This window comes from Marmota monax, unplaced genomic scaffold (genome assembly GCF_021218885.2).
Source record: "Marmota monax isolate L192 unplaced genomic scaffold, Marmota_monax_Labrador192_F-V1.1 WCK01_AAM20220418_F8-fsc00033, whole genome shotgun sequence".
Classification (NCBI taxonomy): domain Eukaryota; kingdom Metazoa; phylum Chordata; class Mammalia; order Rodentia; family Sciuridae; genus Marmota; species Marmota monax.
The window spans coordinates 3,093,840-3,112,947 of record NW_026694282.1 but is presented as its reverse complement, the minus strand read 5'-3'; the positions used below and the strand labels follow the sequence as shown (position 1 = coordinate 3,112,947).

At 37.9% G+C, this 19,108-nt stretch overlaps 1 protein-coding gene across 13 annotated transcripts in view; it reads left to right on the top strand.

Moving 5' to 3' along the window:
- The window catches only part of Bnc2 (basonuclin zinc finger protein 2), a 413,122-nt gene that overhangs the window by 158,448 nt on the left and 235,566 nt on the right, over positions 1 to 19,108 (top strand). For 10 of the 13 annotated variants that reach the window (XM_046467326.2, XM_058586356.1, XM_058586354.1 and 7 more), the window contains one exon: positions 12,254 to 12,337. The exons of 2 other annotated variants lie outside the window; for them this stretch is intronic. In XM_046467326.2, coding sequence (XP_046323282.1) covers positions 12,254 to 12,337 — 84 coding nt within the window. Of the gene's footprint in view, positions 1 to 6,586; positions 9,949 to 12,253; positions 12,338 to 19,108 lie in introns of those variants that run through there. One more of the 13 variants, XM_046467331.2, reaches the window with a different exon arrangement.

The window sequence follows — 19,108 nt, the reverse complement described above, 5'->3', positions numbered from 1 at the left end:
TTTTGTCTGATCCATTGTAAATGAATTAATTTTACTGTGGAAAAAGGTAGAGAAAACCCAATTCATAATCTTTCTCTACAAATGTATACCGACTTGAGTTTGAAAATAATAACAAATTTTTCGTGTTTTATGTAATGTTATAGCACATCTGTGAAAGATATACACATATCACATATAGATACATGAATAAAAAGGGAGGACAGAAGAAAATGGATCCATCAACTGGGAAAATAATGTTGCAAAAGCACTATTTTAAATAAATTGCCTGTAAAACGAATTAATTGACATGATAATTTTGTAACATCATTATAAACCAGGAATTTCAATTTTTCTTACCTGCTAAATTATGTTAGAATTTTATCTAGTACTTAAAATATTAATTAAAATATAATTTATTATTTATTAAAAGTTATATATCTAATAAAGTATTATATAAAATTGTGAGCACCATGAGAAGAATCCAGGCTTATCAGCCAGCTATATCTGCATTGAATTGCTCTTTATGTGACTTTGGGAAAGTTGTGTATCTTTCTTGAACCTCAGTTATCTCGTCCATGAAATGGGACTTACAGATGTAGCTGGGAAGTCTGGCAGAGTAGATGAGCCTTGTGGTTTCCACCTTCTTTTGCTGATGACTGCTGTTGTAGTTTGCAAGTCTTGTGCACTATTCTCTCAGCATCTGCTGGTCAACTGTGGCTCAGGCTTCTTAATTTTTGTATTGTGTAGTGTACATACTTGGCCTTTCCAATTACTAGTTAAATATTACTTGTGCCAATCTTGCAGAAGCTTACTTCTGCTGAAGAAAGTGTGGGTGGAGGAAATCTCTCCTTTCTTACTCTTCACTGAGAATCAGTCACTGAGCAGCATAATTCTAAAATCTTATGTGGCTTTTGGGTACTTTATGAACCTTTTTATGGTAACCCAGAAGCAAGGAACTGATTGGATTAATACATTCCCATCAAGGGACTGTTCTGTTAACCTCTCCCCCTCCGTCTAACCCATTCATGGTTTTGCGAAGAAGGGACTTTTTCTATCCATTATTTAGGTTTGCCTTCTATAGTGGGGATGCTAGTTTATAGATGTTCAGGTTTTGGTGAGCTTTAGAGCTGTAAACAAAAGAAAAAGTAAAAACCCAAACAGTAACAACAAAAGCAAAAAACCTCCATCCAAACCAAAAATCTAAACAAAACACCTTCTTAGCTTTCTGAAAAACCCAGAACTTTATGAAGTGCAGAATCTAAAATTTGCACACTAATTTTTTATTTTTAATGGTTTTAAACTCGTTTATATAACATGTTTTGTGCAGATCTGATTAAGAAAACCAGAGAGAGAAAACTGTTGTTTGGGCCACCACTATGGAACCATTTTATTCACATCTTTTTAATTATTTTTCTTTGTTGGCATATACATACAAATGCAAGGATACATAATAGTTACATATAAGGATTATACTATATTTATATGTGGCATACATACACACACACACACATATATATATATATATATATATACACATACATACATACATACTATATACATACATATACACACATATATAATATATGTATGTTATAAGTGGACACAAAACCTTTATTTTATTTTTATGTGGTGCTGAGGATTGAACCCAGTCCCTTACGCATGCCAGGAGAGCGCTGTATCACTGAGTTCCAGTCCTAGCTCCTATATGTGACTTTATTTTTTTAACTCAACATCATAGGAATCTTTCCACGTCTATAAATATAATATCTATCATAGGGACTGGGTGTAGCTCAGTGGTAGAGCACTTGCTTAGCATGGGCAGGTCCTGCATTCAATCCCCAGCAAACACACATAATAAAAAGGAATGAAAAAAATAAATAATTTTAATGAATTCTTAATGTGCCATTGTATCATAATTTATTTAATGTGTTGTTGCATCTTGAATGCTTGTTTTCTAAAGATGGTTTCTTGGAAGTGTTATTGCTGGGAAAAGAGCCTCATTTTGCATAGGTTAAAGTGGGTTGGCAGGCATTTGTGAGAAGGTCCAGGTGGTAAATATGTTAGAAAAGGATATGATTTCTGTAGTAATTCTTCAACGTTATCTTTATTGATCCAAAAAGTTACCTGTGTAAAGGAATAGGTCTGACTCTATTTCAGTAAAACTTTATTAACAAAAGTAGGCGGCAGGGTAGCAGTTGGCTGGCAGGCAAGAGTTTACCTGCTGAAACAAATTAGCAACTGATTATGGATGGAGATTAATCCTCAGTTGGTTGTAAGCTAACTTGATGTATCTTAGAAATGTGTTATTATATCAGGGCAGTGTAATTTCCAGGTATATGGCAATCAATACTTATTTTTAAGAGGTTAGTAAAGGAGGTTTTCATACCTGCTTCTATTGCTGAAGCCTAGTAAATTTTAAACTAGGAGGCTGTAGAAGCCACTGTGTATTTTATGGTTCTAGGCTTTAGATTTCAGCATATGTTGATAACCTGTCGGGGAAGGAAAGCCCCCTTCAACTTGCATTGTGAGGGAGGTGTGCATTTTCCCATCTCCAGAAGACTGCTTTATATCACCAGGTTCTAGAGATGGCCTGAAGAAAAGTGAATGAAAAGTCCAGTAGGAGGAAAGTCCAGCCTACTAGTCCATTTCTGAGAAGACTCATCTCAGCGGAAATAGACCCCAGATCAACAGAGTGACATTGAATTTGTTATTGAACCTTTACAGGTTAAATTATTCTCAGAAGATTGCTCTGTGCATAAATAGTAATCTCTTTGCATCTCCAGTTTCTATAAAGCAGGAATTATTGGCCCCTAGCTGCCCCCGGGGTGTTTGTTGAGAATCAGGTCGGATAATGAAATAGTTAAAATCCCTCCACTTGTAGTGTTGTGCTGCTGCTGCCACAATGAATTTTCAGAGATTTATTATTTAGTGTATATTGGTTGACTATCTGATATGTGTAAAGCAGTGTGGTGGGTGCTGTGGGGGGAATATAAAAGTTAGTTCCTGTTTCTTTTTTTTAAAATTTTTATTGTTGGTTGTTCAAAACATTACATAGTTCTTGATATATCATATTTCACACTTTGATTCAAGTGGGTTATGAACTCCCATTTTTACCCTGTATACAGATTGCAGGATCATATCAGTTACACATCCATTGATTAGTTCCTGTTTCTTAAGGAGAGAAAAATCATGTATTTTAAGTCCAAGGTTGTAGAGTGCTGTTTACCCTAAGGATACTAGAGCAATGGGAAGGAGGAGGTCCCTTCTGCCTTGGAATCAGGGAATTTTATGAAAAAAAAAGTATTATTGGGAAATATGGAAATTTTCAAAAGTAGAATACTGGGGAGGGTATTCAAAAAAAAAAAAGCATCAAGAGAACTATGTCAAATGAGGAAAGCCCATATTAGTATGCAAGAGACATCAGATAGTCTAATTAGACTCTCTGCTAAGTATTCTTCATGAAGGAGGAGGAAATGATCAAGTTGGAAAGACAGGTTAGGGCTGGGATTGTAGAGGGCCTGGAAAGAACTTCAATTGGTAATTTGTGGGGAACTCTAAACATCACCTAGGAGAATGTGTTGGACAACTCGTGGGGTGGTATATAGTACAAGTTGACAAGTGCAGAATAATCCCTCTGGGATCATCTCTTAGGGTTTAGTGCAAAGGTCCAAGCATGTACTCATTAGAAATGATCTGGATAGTGTGTGTGTGTGTGTGTTTGTGTGTGTGTGTGTGTGTGTGTGTGTGGTATATCTGACCAGAGAGCAAAATTTCAGAATTTATTGGGTTTGGAAAATAAGCAAAAGGCTTTTATCATAATGTGTGGCTCTGAGTCCTTGTTACTGAGATTATAGTGATAACAAGGCACCACACAGCAAAGTGAGGGGAGAGCCATACTGAAGAAAGGAGGCAGTGAACCCATTTGTTTTGCTTGTTTAGAGAGATGTTAATTAGACAACTAGAAGATGTAGTGGGAGCCTGATGGGGCAGGACCAAAATTCACAGAAGGCATGTAGGGGTCAGGATTTGGGAGTCCTGTTCACCTGGAGGTGACAGAGGAAACCTGGGGAGAGCATCACATCACTAAAAGCAGAACATACAGGGAGAATGGCATTTTATAGTAGTGCTTATATTAGGTTAAGTTAGTGACGGAAGTTGCTTTATCTTTATGTAAGACAACTAACACCAAATCAAAAAGGAGAGCCTCACTGTGCATTTTATTATTTATAAAGTGTCCTCAAAGCTCCTAAAGCTACTATATTTCACAAGTAAAGCATTCAGTTTGGAAGAACATAACATATTTTATAAGAGTCCCAAGTAAAACTCCGGTTTACTATATTTCTTCAACACTTCCTGAGAACCTTGATGACAAAGATGTCATTGGTTGGAGAGGCTTACATTCACTCCTCCTTACCTATCTGGTGTTATCTTTTCCTCTTCCCTAGATCAACCAAGTTGAGATCCGTGTATTTGGGATAGGGTCCAGGTTATCCCATGGAGATCAACTTTGTATGCTTTTGTGCCTTTTTGTTTTGTTTTGTTTTTAGGCTGGGGTCCTCAGCAGGCTTGGAGGGGGAAATAAGTATGGCTCATACAGTGTGGTTCACGTTGAAGTTGGGGAAGTTTTTACTGTATGGAACAGCAGGATGGAATGTGCTTTCCCATTTTCTTTCTTCTCTTGACATTATCTGTGTTCCAGCTTTGTAGGCAAAGAAAGCCATGCTGCTTCCTTGATCTTTGGCACACTGCATTGCGAGCTTTGGCAGCAGGGTACAGGCTCCCCTGACTCTTCTGTTCAGAGCGGTCGGGATTCCTCCTGTGGCCTGCCTTCAGGCTCAGTCTTCATAGTAAGTTTAACTCATTTCACATGGGGCACAGGGCTACTCTGAGGAATTTGCATCTCTAGTCAAATGTTGTGCATTAAATCTGGTACTACTTGCCCATTGAACTCTTTTTCCTAAACCTTGTATGCTGCTTACTCTTTTGAAAAATTATAATTGGTTTAATGTAAGGAGTTCAGTGTTAATTTGTGATGTTGAGTTTTTTTATTTTTATTTTTGGAGGTACTATTTTGTTCTTTGGCTTTCTAAAAACATGACACACATTCTTCTATCATATTTCTCAAAGAAAAAGAAAACTCCTTTCTGCTTTTTCACATATATTTTTCAATCACTCTTTTCTTGGTATTTATTAAATGGAGGAAGGGAAAAAAAAGATTACATTTGATTTCCATTTCTGTTCCTCTGATGAAGTAAAATAAAGCTAAGTGTATGTACATGAACTTCTTTGTAGAAAATTGTCACCATCCAAAAATATAAATAGAAAATCCAGAGGCTTGATGGTCTCTACTCGAAAGCAGTCTCTTTCCTCTTGTTAGTGATAAATTCATTCTGATTCTTGATCATTGTGGAAAGCCAGGGAGTGGAGCACAGCCAGTGGCTGAGTTCAAGATGACCTGCATTGTTTTCAAGTGCTTTTTATTTAAATGCTGTAGTGTCTGTGCCCAGTCTTTTCCATCTCCTATTTGTACATACGTGGAGTTGGTCATCTCTGTGTTCCTTAAGTTGCTTGTTCATTTTGGCTTTTGCCCCAAAACTCTTTTCTGGCTTTCTTCCTCTCTTTTATAGAATGAGATTTTAAGGAGATCTGGGTTTTATGCCCTGGTGCCTGCTCTTTTTTCCTCAGTTTTTAAAAGTTATCTTTTCCAAAACGAAGTCATCTTTTGCCTTTTGAGTTATCACCCATCCCCTGGTTTTCTAGTTCATTCAGGCTGATAAACTTTAATAATCACTGAAAGGGCCGAGGAGTGCTTTGGACCACCGACCTGGACTATTGGTCTTGTCAATCCATTTGTTGACTACACCCTCCAATGGGTTAGGTTTTTTTTAGATTTTATTCACTTATGTTCTATAGAAGCTCCTTACTTTTTAGATTCATAGGCCAAGCTGCTTGCATGAAAGACATCTCAGAAAATTGCCATTCATTTTAATTGCAAAGGACTTGGTTCTGAGGGACAGTTGAGTAAAATATGCTTCTTCCAACTTCCTCCAAGGAAGACCATGACAATCAGCCCTTCTGTATGCTTTTAGGTTTCCTTATTTTCCCTTGGACACTTGAAGTTTGCTTCCACCTTCCCCAAATTCCTTCCCTCACTCACTGTCTGAAGCTTTAGAGCCCTCATGGGAGTGGTGTGTTGTAGTGCACTTTTGTGGAATGTTGTGGAAAGGAACATTTACTGGTGTGCTGCGTACCTACTGCATGCTTGGTTAGGTGCTTTACCTGTGTCATCTCATTGCCTACCCTGTAGGAGTTATTCCCATTTTACATATAGAAGGAAACAAGGCTCTGAGAATGGTAACTGATCCACTTTACAGGGTGTTGCAGCTGGGGTTTAAACAGAGGTCTGACTCCAAAGCTAGAGCTCTTTTTCCTGTCTTTAGGGTGGCTGAACTGGATCCTTGAAGACAGAAAGTTAGCCTGTACATGTATAAACATATTTAAAAGTTTCATTTCATGTCTTCTGTCAAAATTGACAATATATATGTCAATAAGTAATAACCTACCATGGTCAATTTCCAAAATACTGAATTGTAAGAATGATTGCAACCAATTAAAAATAATACAATTCTGTACTTTTCTTTCTTAAATATAAAATCTCTCCCTAGCACAGGTGAAAATGTCTTTATTCTCATTTTCTTCAGTGCTAAAACCCAGGTACAACTTGAATTGTAGGAAATAAGTTGAACTCTGTCAAATGGTAGGGATTTTTTTTTTCTAGTAAATACTACTGTTGTTGTTACTTGAGAGAATCTGTCTTCATTCCTCCTATCCATTTTTTCAAATATTGAAGAATACTGTAGTGATAGGCTTTAGTTTTCTTGTTTAAAATAAAAGGAGTGCAGTGGAACCTCTCCCCTACCCCACTTGTCTGATGTGGAAATTAATAAATATTATGTGTAAAGCCCTTTGAGCACTCTAGAAGAAAGATTCTATGTAATTTTGTCATTATTCATGGTCCATTAGACTCTTCAGGATGTCACCAGGGAAGAGAGATTTTTACCTCTTATCCTATATTTTACAGTGTAAAAACAAGGTATTTTTGTTGTTGTTTGTGGCTGTGAAAATCTCCTGTAATCATACCTGCAGAGCCCAGGGCCTGCTCTTGGGCAGCTCACTCAGGAGATGGGCTGCCCAGAAAGTGAGAGTAAACCTGCATTGCACAGCTGCTGGGAGGACAGGGTGCCCTTTCCTACCTCTCCACCCCAAGTTATCTTCCCTGTCAACCTGTTGAGTAGTGGAATCAGGTGCTGGTGATCTTTTCCTTCTCTAGCCTCTTATCCTGATCCTGAATTCATTGTTCTGAGATGATCCCAGAGAGGATTGGTGTTTCCCTCTGGCGCTGTCCCTGTCCCACACACTTCTACAAGATGTCTGCAATCCTTATCGTGTTCCTGTTGTGACAACCCCGCCTCACCTAAGGCTTCTTAATGGCAAGTGTATTTCTGCCCATTTCTTATTGGAAAAATGGGTAAACACTCTCCTGTCTTTCCCATGGCTTTCTGATCTGTGAGCAGGGCTTTCATTCTTCCACTTTAGATTCCGTACACTTGGCTATCGGGGTCTTATTCTTTTCTCTTACTAGGGTTCCCCAGTAGAAAAAGCTGAGGCTGGGAATATTTTCTAGTAAAAGCGTAGACCAGAAAATCGTGAATTAGCTGCATGCCCAACCACCGAGCTCACCTTCCTAATTTTCAATTTTTTAAATTCATTTCTTTTGCAGCAGTGGGTGTTGCCTGCACCACCATCTCCACAGTGTTGGGTGATCTGTTTGTTTCTTTATCTGTTCTTTCTCACCAGGGCCCTGCTGAGCTTATTGTCCAGTCCATTTCACTGAATGGTCTTCCTGAATTCTTTGTGTTATCTGAGTGGTTTTCCTCTTGCTGCTTGGCATTGTATAACCACTGAAATTGGGCTGAAGTTCCATCAGTGCTTGGAATGTGACAGATAGTTCTTGTGTCTAGCCATGTCCCTGAGCCCTTGAAGGGGGACCTTTTTTTTCTGTTTCTTTCCTCCTTTCTGTTTTTTTTTTTTTAAAAAAAACAATTTCGTGTATCCATTCTTTTCTAAGTTCTTCTGATTATTTCCCTTATCCCCTCAATATTCCTAGACTGAACCCACCAAAACATGCATAGTACTTCAGAACTGATCTGGGCTTGTGGCCAGCTTAACTGAAAAGACTTGAGCTAACATGGAAGTTAGTTTGTTTATTTAGGCTGTGACTTTCATAGTGCCTATTAGGCAAAAAACCTACCTGAATGTTTAACATTTAAAAGTAAAATTAAATTTCAAATGGGACCGTGAGTGTAAGAAGCATTCCTGGCTCTGGAGGCCCCCTTTTTTTTTGGTATTTCTTTCCTTAAGCTATCATTTCTGTTTCTCTTTTCTCCTCTGTCCCCTTGGTTCCACCCACTTTCCACTTTGGTTCACCTTTAAATATCTTGAACTGTAGCTCCTATTTGCAATTTTTCTGCCTTCAAAAGTCTAGTGGCTAACAGTTTCTATATGTGATCTCAGTAAACAAAGACTCTGTGTGTGTGTGTGTGTGTGTGTGTGTGTGTAGGTAGGAAGCATGCCACATTTCCTCCCTGCCCTACAGAAAATGTGTTTTCTGGAAGCCCTTTTGACATTGAAGTGAATGCCCACTGGCCCTCCCTTGCGGAATTCTCCTGAGAGGGGGGAGAGAGAGAGAGGCCTTTATGCTTGTTGTCATATCTTTTGTTTCTGCTGATTATACACAAAGTAAGTTGTAAATAGCTCTCTCACACACCATGATTCCTTTGAGGTATATACAGGAGTACAGATAGGCACTCAGATTCAGCTGGCCCTGGGGATTCTACCGGGTCCCTTTAGAGGCCTCTCTCTTCCTGTCACAGCACCAGCAGAGTGATTTTTATCAATTTGAGACAGTTTTCATCCCATAATTAAACTCCTGGCATAATGTTTAGAAATATTAAGCTGATTAGTTCAGTGTTTTTCTTTGTTTTTAACTTAAATGTTTTTTTAATTACCCCAAAAGCAAAATATACAAAGATGCAAAAAAGAATAAAAAAAGTCTCCAAAGTCTTAATCACTGTGAACATTTTGTAAAAATCACTGTAGTTGCTTGGCATTGAAACAGACAGTTACTACTAGCCTAGCACAAAGGAAAGTTAAAATGCCCCCCACCCCAATCAGTTTAAGATTTATATTCCAAACAGTGATTATGTACACACCATGTTTTATTATCTTAATTTACAATAGAATAATAAGGAGTTAGACAATTTATGTCTGCTGTTTCTCTTAGCGTTTTTTGATTGCCTTTGGGTTGCTGGCTAACTTCTGAGATTTTCTAAATCAAAAGGCAGAATGAGATGGGCCAAATTATAACTAATTGTGTTATCAGCCTTCGTATCTTTTGTATTTTCTTTGCTAAGTTTTGATGAATTGCCTTTCCCTTTTTAGAAACTCCCTTGTCTGATAATTGAGGACACTGGTTACGGTGGAGTGGTCAGGTATCCTTAGACCATAATCTGTTAGCGAACAGTGTGGTTTTGGTTTGAATCTCAGTTTCCTAATCTCTAAAATTTAAGGGGTCACTTTTATGGATCCTTATCCATTTTTTTTAATCCTGCTCAGAAATTCTATGAGTCCAAGTTTGAAAGTGCCACCCACTTCCCCACTAGTTCCTTTTGTGATTAGGATTGTTGGAACATACTGGTAGCCTGCCACTGTTTCCTCCCTGACTTATTCACAGACCTTGTTGTTTTCTTTCAGAAACTGTATTTCTAAGTGTCTGAGGTTGTAATTGAATGTAATTGTAATTGTTTAACTTTCTTTCCCTCCTGAGAGTGTTTATAAAGTGTATTCAGTGACTGAGGATAAAAAGGAACTAGAGACTTAGTATTTATGACATGGTCGAGTACTATTAAGGTAAGTAGAAATTTGTTTTATGTTTGTGAAATTATTGTTTACATACAATTTGCAGTATATACGTTCTGACTATGGAATCTGCTTCAGTCAGTTAAATAGTCACATTTGTCAAGGTTTTATAGGAAGCTTTTTGGGGGGTTCATTTTGATGCAGAATATTCTAAGATTGATTTTTTTTTCTCCCCTTTCCTTCTATTGCCCCCTAGGGAGAGTTACTGATGCAGAACTCATTAGTGCCCCTCCATATGTCAACCAGGGGGTGGAATCAGCAGTATTTCTGTGTGTGACACAACACAAATTCCAAATGTCTCTACCCTTCTTTATGTCCAGTTTCTCTCATTCCTCAATTTAGAGGATGAATTCCCTTTTACTTTGCTTATGTTTTCTCACACCAAAGAGCAAATAGCAGGTCTTGATTTCTGTTAACACCTGCTTTGTTTCCTGTATCTTTTTTGTTATGTCATTCATATGAAACATCTCAAATGTCTCTAGAATAGATGTCACTAAATGTGATTACATGGTTTTAAAAATCATTTTTTTAATTCTTAATTTTTCATTTCCTTCTCATTTCTTTTAAATTTGAATCTGAGCTTTGCCACTTAATAGCTTGTAACTCTGAGTTACTTATGTCCACGAAGCCTCAGTTTTTGCATGTAATATGGGAATGCTAATATCTCTACAATAATTGATGGGGAGGGAGTTTTAGTCTATGTGTAAGGTGCCCATGTGGTGCCTGGCACATGGGACTCTACTGGTGGAACTTGTGGGGAGGGTGATTATTAACTGCAAAGACAGATGATATTCTGTCCTTTTTACCTTATGGGCAGAGACAGAATGAGAGACTTTAAAGGAAGGAGAGCGTTAGCCTTAAAAAGATTCATAGAGTTGACTGTATGCCTTTTTTATTAGTGATATTCACTAGTGCAAAGTGAAAGTTATTGAAAATTATTTAAGTTTTAAGTAGTAAACTGATTTGAGTCAAAAGAAAGAAGGAACCACTGAAGCCAGTGTTTGGCTAAAAACAGATCTCTGAACAAAGAAAATTGATTAGCACAGATGATCTTAATTGGAATTAAACAAAACAAACACCAAAGGAGTGCTTTGATGGGGAAAGAAGATAAAGGTGAGATGAGGCTTAGTTGATACAGGAGATTCTGGTACATAGAGGTCAATATGTGATTATTCAAGGTAGCATGTGTTTGTAAATAATAAGTAGCAATTAGAGAAAATTTTTTATTTTGTTTGCAGTGCTGGGGATTGAACTCAAGACCTTTTACTTGCTAGGCAAGTACTCTACTGCTGAGCTGTATCCCAGCCTCTGAAGAGACAATTAAAAAAACAAAAACAGAATATTGGTTTAGATGGAATCTAAATCCTTTTTTCTTATACTCTGACGTGAAATAAGTGATAGTAGACAATATTTAAAGATGATACTAATTTTTTTTAGAGAGAGAGAGAATTTTTTAAAATATTTATTTCTTTTTAGTTTTTTCGGCAGACACAACATCTTTATTTTATTTTTATGTGGTGCTGAGGATAGAACCCAGCGCCCCGTACATGCCAGGGGAGTGCATTACCACTTGAGCTACGTCCCCAGCCCAATACTGACTAATTTTAATAGATAACATAATTTAGAAAGGGGATCTTCGTGACTTTCAGTAGAGAATTCTAGAATTGGGAAATATCCATGAGATTATAAATGTTGTTATCATTTTTATTAGAATATACTTACAAATCAAGGTTTTTAAACTTAATTTAAGGTATTAAGTATGTTAAGAAGTAAACAATATTGATAGATAAAAGCCTGCCTGTGCTCACCGATTAGCTGGAGTAGGAAAAGCATATTTATCAGGTATTTTAAGAGTAGAAAGAGACTTTCGGCATCACAGAATGCCTTTACTTAATTCTCACATAAGAATATTAGACACAGAAAGAAAAAATTAAGTCACCAATGTGTAGAGATTGTTTCAGCCTTTTCTCTTCACTCACTTCCCTTTTGCCTTAAACTTCATTCTTCCTGTCCATAGATACTTAATAAATGTCTACATTGTGCAACTTGATATGAATATAAGGGGGAAAATTTATGTGGATCTTTTCTTCTTGGAACTTACCTTCTTGTAGTTAATAAAGCAGGTTGTGTAATATTTGCAATATATTCAGCATACCAAGTGGCAAACAGGTCAGGCCAATAAGTCTGTTTCAGACCTGCAGTTGGGATGACCTTGCTTCCGCCTGGGTTAAGTGTAACTGTTTGCTGTTCTTAGCAGCCTCCATACCCAGCATCTAACCCAGCCGTATTCCCCTAGGTTCCACTGGCATGTGCTGGCAGAGTGCTGGGTGCAGACTTCTGCCCAGACCTGGAGGAGCCAGACCAGAGGCTGGAAGTCCAGGTTGGAGTCTTACTGTTTTATCAGCTGGGGGTGGTTTGACAGAAACAGCGATCCCTGAAGGCTACACTAGTGTTGTCAATGCTATCAGGACAAGACAACTCTTGAAAGGTGTAAAGAGGGACCAATGTAGCATGTGTTCAACAAAAGACTCTTTTCAGGATGAATTTTCTAACTGGAGTTCATTCATTCATTTATTCATTCGAGAAATATGTTCTGGCCCGGTGTGATGGTGCACACCTGTAATCCAAGTGACTTGGGATGCTGAGGCAGGAAAATCACAAGGTTAAGGCCAGACTAGGCAACTAAGCAAGACTGTGTTTCAAAATGAAAAATATAAAAGGGCTGGGAATGTAGTTCAATGTAGAACAACACTGGGTTCAATCCCCAGTACAACACACATACACAAAAGATATATATCCTGGAGTAGAAATGAACATGGTCTCTGAAGGTTGACTGTCTAGTTTGACACAGTTGCTGTGAGACTTTTGGCAAGTAATTCAACCTAAGTTAGCCTTAGTTTTCTCATCTGTAAAATGGAGATTTACTAGAAAAGATGATTATGAGGCTTAAATTACCTGAGTTAACACAGGGTCTGGCACCTAAGAGCCACTGTTAATATTAATTAGTTCTCATCTTTTAAAACATCATTGTCATATATAAGTACTCTGTGGGGCACAGGAACATGTAATAAGTCATCCTTCTGCATTATGGTCTCTCATCTTAGAACAGTAACCATTCAACTAGGTACTTTAGAAGAGAAGTATGGCTGGGTGCAGTAACAGTGGCTCAGAAAGCTGAGGCAAAAGGATTATCAAGTTCAAAGCCAGCATCAGCATCTTAGTGATGCCTTAAGCAACTTAGCAAGACCCTGTCTCAAAATAAAAAGTAAAATGGGATGGTGATTGGCTCAGTGCTCAGTGGTTAATCACTCCTGGGTTCAATCCCAGGTAGCCAAAAAAAAAAAAAAGACTTAGAGATAAATATTTTCTGTTTTCATGGATTGGAAAGATATATGCAGAGTAAATTTTTCCTGAAAATGTTGGCTTGAATTTTCATGTGGCCTTGAAGCATTAGAAGTCATTTAGAATGCTGCAGATTGAAATGTAAATATGACATTTTGGCTAGAGGTATGTCTCTACTTCTCTGTATCTTTTAATTTTAAGGATTGTATGTGCCATTGCAAAGATATAGGTTGAGGTTTCAATATGAATGACATTCCCTAGCATGAGCAAACCCAGGCTATATATATATATTTTTTCCCAGGGACTCCATTTGGCAATGTTTTCTAAATTTTCAGGCTTATGGGTTAGCATAGTGAGCTTCGTTTTAAAACATTTTTACTGATTTAGATACCCCACTTGAGAAAAGAGAGAATGGCTTTAAAAATTGACATCTTCACAGTGGGAGTGAGGATAGGAGTAGAGGTACGGGGAGGTTTTGGTGTTTATGGTACTGAAGGTACACTGTCTCTCGCACACCTGCTCTTGGCCTAGGGAAGACCACCTGAGCACTGCTGTGCCCCAAGCTGGTACCGTCTGGGTGGTGTATAGCTGTGGGACAATAGGAAAGCAGGTGTGACACATATGATACTTGATCTTGTGCTTCTTCGTTCTAGAGAACTAACAGCTTGTATATGACATATAAATGCAGAGTGATGGAAGACACTGTGTGGAGAGTAGTCCGATCCTTGAACTCTTTGGGTAGGACAAGGGATGTTCATCAAACACATAACCTGGAAGAGTCTGTTATGGGTGATTGTTGGATCATCTACTTTTGAACCTTGAGTTATGGTACAAAGAGAATGGGTTTAACAGATGTGAGTGTGTGAAATAAAGCTGAAAAAGATCTATGGAGCACATTAGTTTGACATAACAAGAGAAAGAAAAGTACCCTTACAAGTTGAAATGAAACTCTGGTTGTTGGTAAACAGATTGTATGATTGACAGTTCAGCATGGACCTTGCAAAGAAGACAAAGTTTCTGGACAAAGTGATGAAATGTATCATATTATTGAATTTATTATTTTGCAACACCTTTCTGGTAGATTGAAAAGGTTAGATCTGTTAAAAGATTGTCATCTATAGTGAATTTTTTTAATATCTATGTTTTAGTTGTAGTTGGACACAATACCTTTATTTTACTTATTTATTTTTATGTGGTGCTGAGGATTGAACCCACGGCCCCACATGTGCTAGGTGAGCGTTCTACTGCTGAGCCACAACCCCAGCCCCATGAATTGTTGAATTAACTGGCACCAATTACAACCATTTCCTCTTCTTCCCCCCTTTTTCCTTTTCTCTCCTGAATATGGTTTCCATATATTTTAGAAATACCTAGTGTATCTATATTATGTCAGTCATAATAAACTTGACAATATATTCTTCACCAGATAACAATTCCAGTTATTTCTAGCTGCATCTGATTGCATTCTTGCCATGGCATATATCCTCCCCTTTTTTTGGATACTAGGGAATGAACCATTTCTTATTTTTTCAGTTCAGCTCTATCCTCCAGGGAACTCAATGTAGAACTTGCCAAGTTGTTCACCATTTTTGCATGGCTCTCAGGCTTTCCTCCAGGGCCAGGCATTGTAACCACAAGTGGGTTTGCTGTTTGGCCTCTTGATTCTGAGAGTAACCTCTGTACACCTCAATTTAGGAGCAATGGTGTGGGTATATCCTTTCTTAAAAATAATTTTCATTTAGACACACATTCTCATATCTGGGTTAGTTTTCTATTTTAGGTGATGTAAGTCCTCATGACTGGTTCTTTCTGTTCTTCTTCCTTTTAAGCCTTGGCAATTTTCGCCTAAAATTTCACAATTTTTAGCAGCTTTGTAATTTAATAATCCCAAACCCCCTAATATATAACTCTTCCCTATCTATCTATCTATCTTTGGTTTTGAATGACTGTCATCCTTCAAGTCTGTGCCTAGAAGGGAGTCTGCTGTTTTTGTGTTAATATGTTTGGTTTAGAAAGATTCTTGGAAATTGAGACTTCATTTCACTGTCTAAATTTGTTTTCCTCAGTGTCTTGAAGTAGGTATAAACTGGGTACTGTTTAATATGGGAAGTTAACTGATGTATAGTAACAAAGAATTGTGCTCTCATAGTTATCTTCTAGGAAATTATTCTAGTTTAGACCTCTCTTAATTGCTGGTGTTTCATTTTTAATCAAGTTAATTTTCTTAGTGTAGGTGTGTCTCATCATGTATTAAGTTCTTACAGTTATCTTAGCACAGTTCTTTACTTGGTTGAGAATTCAAGATGTGAGGTTTGACTTGGTAATTTTCACCACTGAAGTGCTTAGAAAATTAGAGTAAATAATGAACCAATATTTCAGTACCAGATTAGACACAATTTACTGTGATGTTTCATAAACCACAGACTTCTTTCTTCTGTGAATGCGTGAAGGATCACTTTTTTTTTTCCCAGACATACCGGGGTGCAAGTGTAAATTTCCATAAAATTTAAATGAGGTGCTTCCTGTAATTAATGAACAATTGTGGCTGCTCTCTGGTCTGCATTGTAATTAACCGTGATCAGGCTTGTTTAGTGATGACACTGTTCCTGTAATAATTTGACAGGCTACTGTGAATTTGCCAGGTTATTAAACAACCTGCAGCATTCACTTATGGAATCACAGGGATGAGCTCGGCAGCTACTGCTCTGTCAAATGCAGCATAAGGGTGAACCAGAAGCTACCCCCTTGAAGTCTATCGATCACCACAGCAGATTTAAATTCCTTGATTTTGGAGAACTTAATTCATTTTGTATGAGGTGTCTTGAACACTTCTTATTACATGACAAACCTACAGGGGCAAAGTCAATTATTTTTATGAACTCATGATGAGCCAGCAGATTCTCTATATTGTTCACACCACTATGGACTAAACAGTCTGAAGTTTCCCTTACCATCTTATTAAATAGGTATGATTATTTACTTATTTTTTAGAAAGCCATTCCCTCCCTAATATATCTGCAATATACTCCCAAATATAAATTCATTTTCTCTCTTTTTTTTTCCCTGTTAGAAATAATAGTTGCTGGGGGTGGGGAGCCTGGTGCGGGGAGAAGGGAATGCAAAAGAGGGCAGAAGAAAGGGGTACATGATCAAGATGAAAGAAATGCATATATGTAAATGACACAGTAAAGCCCATTAATTTGTGCAATTCTTAATGTGTTAATAATCATAGTAAGTAATTAATCAATAAATAAACAATAGATGACCTTGTGCCAAGAAGCCATGTTGTAGGTAGGTAGAGGTAGAGTGATTTAAGTGGACTGGTAGCCTTACGTCCTTGGTCAATAGTGCACCAGCCCCCAACCCCCTCTTTCAGGTTAAGAACTATTCAAAACGTTACTGTCTAGTTACTGTGGTGTCTTTCATTCAGATTCTGTTTATTGACTAAACCACAAGGATTCCTGCCCAAAGTACCAGGCAGTCTATGCTTGACTGATTTTGATTTTCTAACATCAGCCCTGGGGTTTATTTGAAAAAATGTACGTACACTGCAGCTTTAACAAGTCAAGTGACTGCATGTTTTTGACCATGGAGTAGACTATATCTGAAGATCATTAAATTTGGGTGGTGGGGAGGTAGGTAAAGGAGGGTTGGAGAATAAGTGTAGTAGTCATTGTACCATTGCAGAGTAAGAGTGTGTATGTGTGTGTGCATGCATGTGTGTGTGACACATGGTTTTTGTCTTTTCATCTTCTCCAAGAGCCAGAAAGTTTCCTGCCGTTCTCTTTCCAGCTATTGACAAATGATTGCCAGATGTGAGATCTTTGCAGTGCTTTTTCCCTCAGCAAACCTGCAGCGAAGGGATATTTGATTCTCCCTTGCCCATTTCATCTCCTTTCCACATCTGCCAGGGACACACAAGCAATACATCCCTACATGAGAGTTTAAAGTTTATTCAGCTCCCTTTCCCCCTCTGATAAAGTGTTTGGAGACAACAGAATGAGGTCCATATGACGCTCTCCCAACTTCACTGTATGAAATTAGTTGTTTATTTTACTTATCTACCTCTCAGTAATTGAACTATTTCATTTTAGTTTCGGCCCATGGAAAAGTTGATGTAACTCTGGGAGTGCTAAGAGTTTCCTATTGTCTGCTGGCTGTAAGTCTGCCACCAGCACAGCTTCCCCTTGAGCCCCTCTGTCCTGATAAAAACTGGACTGCCGATTCCATAGGACTTCCTAGTAAAGTAGTTTTAGTATACAACTGTCAAAATATTTAGTGTGGAGTGTCTGGTAGAATTCAGTAGTCATTGAGGATTTGGATAGCTATCTCTGAGGGGAAAATTTACCTTGTTTGGCTTGATTAGTTTACCCCGTGTGTCCATTGTCAGAGTCGATATGTATGAGGTTCTAGTTTTAATAACAAGTAGCTTATAAAAGAGAAAGTACACCGAGTTTTGGAGGCATGTGAAATTACCCTGAGTAGGCCACATACATAATCACTAACATGCACAGGAGCTTTTTGCATCTGCTTAGAATCTGTATTGATACTGATTTTTTTTTTCTCAGTTTGAAAATATTTTCCAAAATGCCCGTGTAGCTCATGTTCATACTATAGGGTGGGCTGACACAGGTGGCCTTTCTGTTTTCCTATTACACTTTTTGGCAAACGGAAAGGCCCCTTATTCCCTGAATAAGATCAGCGTTTTTTTAAAAAAAACATTTAAAAAATAATCCATAAAATGTCTGCCACATGTTCTCTAGTTTATGGAAATGTTTTCCAAATTAGATCCATAGTATTGAATTCTTATTGTGAAAGTGCTAGTATGTTTACTGCTTCTGCTACTTTCTTTGCTACCTATATTTAAGTGAATTTGTATTTTTATGTGAAATTCAAATGAAGAATTTAATGATGCACTGGTAAATTATTTTTGTTGTTTTTATTAAAGGAGATAAGCTGAAGAACTGTCTTAGAATCAGAACAGGAAAAGTGTGAAGTCTGTGTTTCAATGTTCTTTAAACAAAATGAATGAAATAGGAACAATACACAAAACCTAATAAGAACAACAAAAAAACCCAAGAGTACCTAAAAAGAATAAATTCTACTAAGCCTAATGCACAGGGTGAAACATTTTACCATGGTTGCTAAAATGTTGTGTTTCTATTGTGAGTTTGTATTAGAACAGGATGGAAGATGTTGGTGGTTGGATTAGAAGACAATATTTTAAACTGTTCATTCTTAAAAACAAGACAGTGAGCGTGATAGTGGTAGTGGTGGGGTGTTTGAGTTGAAACAGCGCCCCCTCAAAAAAATTATCAAAAGCAAAAGGTCTCTGGAAAAGTTCACATTGTCATTGTTCTGTGCATTTCACTAGGACTGCTGCCACCTTAGGCACTCAGTGGATGCCAGTGGTTGGGGAGGTGGAGGCAAAGTGCTCTTTTACAACAAGGTTAGAAACTCCTGCGCAGGAACCCTGTTCCTCCGAGTTTAGCTCATGTCACAGAATTTGCCCTCGCTAATGCATTAGTTGGTTTCTCACGCCTTCCTGCCTTTTCCTCTCCATGGTTACTCTGGGAGGCAGAGAGGTGCTAAGCAATGGAGGTGTCATCCGGCCCACGCACCTAGGGAATGTCCTTCAGAGGACGACTTGTCACCAGCCGTCAAAGAAGAGAGTGGCTTTGTGGTCTCTGAACATCTGGCAGCGCTGCACAGGAAGCTGAGGGGGTGTCATTAATTGTGATGAAATAATTTAAACCATCAGGAATAAATGAGGCTGTTAAGCTAAGTTCAGATTCCATTTGCCATGCAC